Genomic DNA, 4,731 nt, shown 5'->3' with positions numbered 1-4,731 from the left:
CGGATCCCTCCGCCCTTCTTGTCACGGAACCGGACCGAACCAGCCCGTTAACCGTTGACATATTTATATATATAAAAATATAAACATATAGGTATATAGAGATATATGGACTTACATACTGTTACCAAAACATTAATGAAAATGCACAGCAGTCATCAAGCATGCAAAAGAAGAACTATCCATAAAGGAAATTAATATGCAAAGTAAATTACATAACACAAAAGGTAGAAGTAAAAAGCATATATACTGGAAACAGAGTGAAATTAATGGATAACATTGACCTTCAGGCAGTAAGTTTCCTATAACACTGCAATAACTGGGCAATAGGAAGTCTTCCTCTGTTCATTTTGATTTGCCAATTAAATAAAATTTTTAAATGATTATTTATATTACAGCACTAGCATAAACACCTAGACACTTGTAAATGCACAATATACAGAAAGCAAAACATGCAGCATGGTCCCTGAATTTAGAGGAAAACACTCAAAATTAAAAGAAACTAAACCTGAGCTATGAAATGCAGCAGTCAGGCCTGCAGATATGTGACTTGAGGAGAGATTTTTTAAAATAAATAAATAAATAAATTGCATCTTTACAAAAAATAAAAAAAATCAAAAATCAAATAATAAAATCTAAACACTACTTACTGCGAGTTGTTTGGGAAGACTTTCAGCAATATGGCTGAGTAAATTCTTTGAAGGCTTCTCAGCACATAACAAAACAAGATTGACGTTTTTGTCTCCACGGAGCAACAAACCTTTAGCCAGAACGCCTACCCGTAAAACTCCTTTCAAAGCTCTGTGAAGTAAATTATAGTTAGAAGTTGCATTTAAAATAATATGAAAACCTTAAAATTAATCCTGAAGATAGAAAAATGAAATAAAATTGGAATATCCCATCTACTCTTGAAGCCACAGTCCTCATCAAAATTTGCTGTATCTAAACCTAAATAGAAAAGGACCCCTGGAAGTCACTGAGAAAGTACAAAAAAGAAACTACAAAAACATGAAATGACTTTTAGAAACAAAAGATTAATTTCTTAAAAAATAAAAATACCTGTCTTTACTGCTGTCTTTTTTAGCATCTCCCTCTTTGCTCTTGTTCTTTTCATGTCAGTCATGTTGTCAGAAACAAGTTTCAAAGCACGCTCGGTAATAGAAACAATTTTTTGGACTGCCTGCAGTTCCTCCTCTGTTGGATATATTGTTGCATGTTTGGTCATCACATAGCGGTCATCAGAGGAGTCAGGGCGGCGTAGAGGCTAAATGGAGGAACAAGTATATTTTTGAAATGTGGGTACACTTCAAAGTTCACAGAATATTCAAACCTCAAATCACTTAAATGTAACAAAACATGAACTGAGAAGTCCTTAACAACTTACACTGCTCACAATCATGTCTGAAGAAATATGAACTGCATCAAAATAAAACCAATTATGAAAGCTACGAATCCGAAGTACTCCTCACATAAGTATCTAATGTCTTTTTATCAGTCAGGGAATACTTGCATACTTTTTCACTGCTGCAAAATAAAGTATCTATAGTTGCTTTCATAGAAAGAAGAATTCAAATATGAAGGGACCATACAGACCAACTTCCTGTGCAAACCAAGATCAAATTGTGTGAATCTATGTTGTCTCAGCTTGAGCTGTCTCACCACTGTGAAAAGCCCAGCCTGTGTCTTTATAAGGCACAGGCATTAGAAGGCTATGAGGACCTAGTGAAGATCTCTCTTCTCCAGGCCTTTGTCTCTCCACACAGCACACGTGCTGCAGCCCCTATCCAGTCTGGTGACCTGACACTGAAACTGCTATGATTTATCAAAGTCTTTCTTGTGCTAGAAAGAGACAAATTAAATGCAGTATTACAGTTTGGGTCTAATGGAAGCTGATCACTTTCCATCATCTACTGATTATGCTCCTGTTAATTTGGATCAGGATGCTGTTGGAATTTCTTGCTGTCAGGGCACACTGTTGGCTCATGTTCAGCTTGCTCTCAGCCAAGATCCCCAGGTCCCTTTCAGTAGGGCTGCTACCCAGCCTGTCACTCCCCAGCCTGCATCAGTGCTATTTGTCTTTGAGAATTCTATTGTGTCAACCCATTCCTCTGGCATGCCTAGGTCCATCTGGATGGCAACTCTGCCCTCAAAGGCATAGACTCTTCTCTCACCCAAAACTGATTAAGTTTCATGTCAGCTGTGAACCTGACAAGCATGCACTCCATCACTTTTGGATGATTGATAAGGTATTAACAAGACAAATCCCAAGATAAACCCATGTAGTACTCCACTTGTTACCATTCTCAAGGTAGAGTAGGTCCCACTACTAATCATTATCCTCTGAGACTGATAATCCGACCACTTTTTACCCATTTATTTGTCTACAATTATAGAATCATAGAATAGTTTGGGTTGGAAGGAACCTTTAACCATCAAGAAGATAACACTGTATAATGCAATTAAATAGAAAATTATACACAAATCCATAAAGATTTGTATTTCGGAATGATCAGTCTTTGAGGCACCCTTTTGTCATATAAGTTGACTTATTTTGGAAGACAGTTTCATTAGCATATAACTTTTTATTCACTATCCAAATATTTTATTAAGAAACACTGGAGACAATGCAGCACTGAATGATTCATAGTCCCTAACTGTGCCTCCTGGTAAGTAAAATTTCATTTTTTTTCCTCCTCAAGAAACTCACAGCTGGTCCTTGGGGCTGAGGAGGCATTCCTGGTCTAACTCCCAGCAGGCCAAGAGGTCCTAGAGGACCATGAGGATATCCTCCATCTGGTATTCTGCGACGATCATCCCAGTGATGCTGCTCTTCCTCCATTCTCCTCCAGTACATGTCTTCTTCATATCGTCTGAAGTGCATCAAAGTATTTTCTTTACACAGTTGTTAGTACTTTCAAGCATTCTAAATGAATTCTTAGATGACTTCACTAATTTCTCTCTAGTAGTCATATGCAACTACTAGGGAACATCTAGTTAACTCCATGACAGGAACTCCAGAAAATAAGTAAAAATGAGGCTGTTTATAGCAAAATAATTCTAGTAAGTCTACATTCCTCAGAGGGCCTGAACACTAATAAACAAAAACCTCAAAGTTTTAATGACAATTTAATTTAAAACAAGACAGTAGAGTTCCCATAAAATTCAAAAGAACAAACTACAGAAGCAGTTAGTTTTATATTAATGACTGCAGCTTTGTCTCATTTATTGATACAAATGCATTACCTCATTTCCATCCTCCAGCGTTCTTCCTCTTCTCTCCTTCTCCAGTATTCTTCTTTCTGCATCTGTTTCCTCATCTTTTCTTCTTGAATTTTTCTTGCTCGAATACTGGGCTTTACTTCTACTTGTAGATCTGGGTTTACTTTTTTCTAGTTCAGAAAAAAATAAAAAGAATGAAATGTTGGTTTTTCTCTCATCATCTCAATGTTACAGTTTTTCTGGAATCTTTAACACACGCTGCTTGTCTACAATAAAATCAAGGGGAATAAAATGCAGTTTTAGAACTACAATGAATGAATAGTTGAAGAAATGTGTCCACTATTTTAAAGAAATAACAACATATTACAAACAGCATGAATTCCCTCCTCACCTGCATCAGGATTAAAGCAATTTAAGATGAAAATACTTCATGTAACAGCAAGTAATTTGCTGTTCATTCTGTAGCTGGATGACTATTCTGTAGCCTGAAAAAAGAAACATTTCCTCTCAACTACTGCATGCTTCCTGATACTGTTCCCGAAGGATACCTCTTACAGACATATAATTATGAATTAATGAATACATTTTTTCTATTAAATATTTCCTTTCATCCCTTTCACGATTATGCAGGTCCATCACATTTCCTGTGATCACAGTAGATTCTTCCTACATTATTTTATAATAATCAAAATGCAGACCATATGTCAGAACAGGTCTCTCTCCATTCATTACTGAAAAAATATCAAACATTTGTTTCTCAAATGTCTCCACAAAGGGTTTATGTGGACTACTCTGCCAAAAACATTAAGTACTACTCTTTTACACCATTTGAAATGAATAGTAAACAACATAAAAGAACCTACTGTTGCTTGCATGTCATACCATATTTTAATGTTGCAAACGTTCCCAAAAGCAATGTTCAAAATATTATTTAAAAAAAAATCAAAATGCATTTTCACAGTATACATTACTTCTTTAAAAGCTATACTCCGAAGAAATTAAACTATAAGGTGAATGTATTTCTTTATCTTTTTAATGTAATGTTTAATCATAGCACTTGCATTGGCTATTCTTTAAATGTAAGACCATGCAATTAGTCAGCTGACACCTGGTGGATTTTCAGATAGAAGCATAAGCATTTCTTCTAACCTTATACTGAAGTCTGTGTCGCCTCCCTTTTAAGTGCATCTCCTTGGCATTAGGATCATTAAAACTGCATTCACAAAGTTTACAGTGAAAGCGGATCACCTTTCCTTCATCATTTCTTACCTGGAAAATAAAATTGACACTTTTAAAATCCAAAATTGATGTTAAAATGAAATTAATTCAGAGACAGTGGATACTGTCTACTCATTTCAACACACACTAAAAAGTTCACTCAATAGCTGAAAGAAGGCAAACTAAAAGACCTTGAGCAGATCAGCTTCAGAGCGGAAGCTCACACTGAGGGACTTTGCAGAAAGGCAAAACCATGGCAGAAAACCATGAAAAGTAGAACAAGGAGAGCAAGGGAAC

General features: G+C 35.9%; 1 protein-coding gene across 1 annotated transcript; it reads right to left on the bottom strand.

Annotated features, from left to right (window-relative positions):
• Positions 1 to 613: 613 nt before the first annotated feature.
• On the bottom strand, positions 614 to 4,507 carry LOC104916933 (zinc finger RNA-binding protein-like). The gene is made up of 5 exons (XM_019611635.2): positions 4,366 to 4,507; positions 3,241 to 3,386; positions 2,705 to 2,867; positions 1,057 to 1,261; positions 614 to 798 (listed from the first exon to the last, which is right to left on the bottom strand). Exons 1-5 carry the CDS (start codon positions 4,402 to 4,404, stop codon positions 791 to 793), a joined length of 561 nt encoding a protein of 186 aa, XP_019467180.1. The 5' UTR covers positions 4,405 to 4,507; the 3' UTR covers positions 614 to 790.
• Between the last annotated feature and the right edge of the window lie 224 nt (positions 4,508 to 4,731).

The sequence above is a fragment of the Meleagris gallopavo genome, unplaced genomic scaffold, assembly GCF_000146605.3.
Source record: "Meleagris gallopavo isolate NT-WF06-2002-E0010 breed Aviagen turkey brand Nicholas breeding stock unplaced genomic scaffold, Turkey_5.1 ChrUn_random_7180001951466, whole genome shotgun sequence".
Lineage (NCBI taxonomy): Eukaryota > Metazoa > Chordata > Aves > Galliformes > Phasianidae > Meleagris > Meleagris gallopavo.
Note: the sequence above shows the minus strand (reverse complement) of the source record. Positions and strands in the feature narration are given on the sequence as shown.

Bases quoted from the DNA above. Each gene is read 5' to 3' on its own strand.
- LOC104916933 (XM_019611635.2), bottom strand. From the start codon at position 4,404: ATGCACTTAAAAGGGAGGCGACACAGACTTCAGTATAAG. The intron at 3,387-4,365 runs GTTAGAAGAAAT...TTTCTGAACTAG, and splicing joins GACACAGACTTCAGTATAAG to AAAAAAGTAAACCCAGATCT. The intron at 1,262-2,704 runs GTGAGTTTCTTG...TCCTCCATTTAG, and splicing joins CTCAGCCCCAAGGACCAGCT to CCTCTACGCCGCCCTGACTC.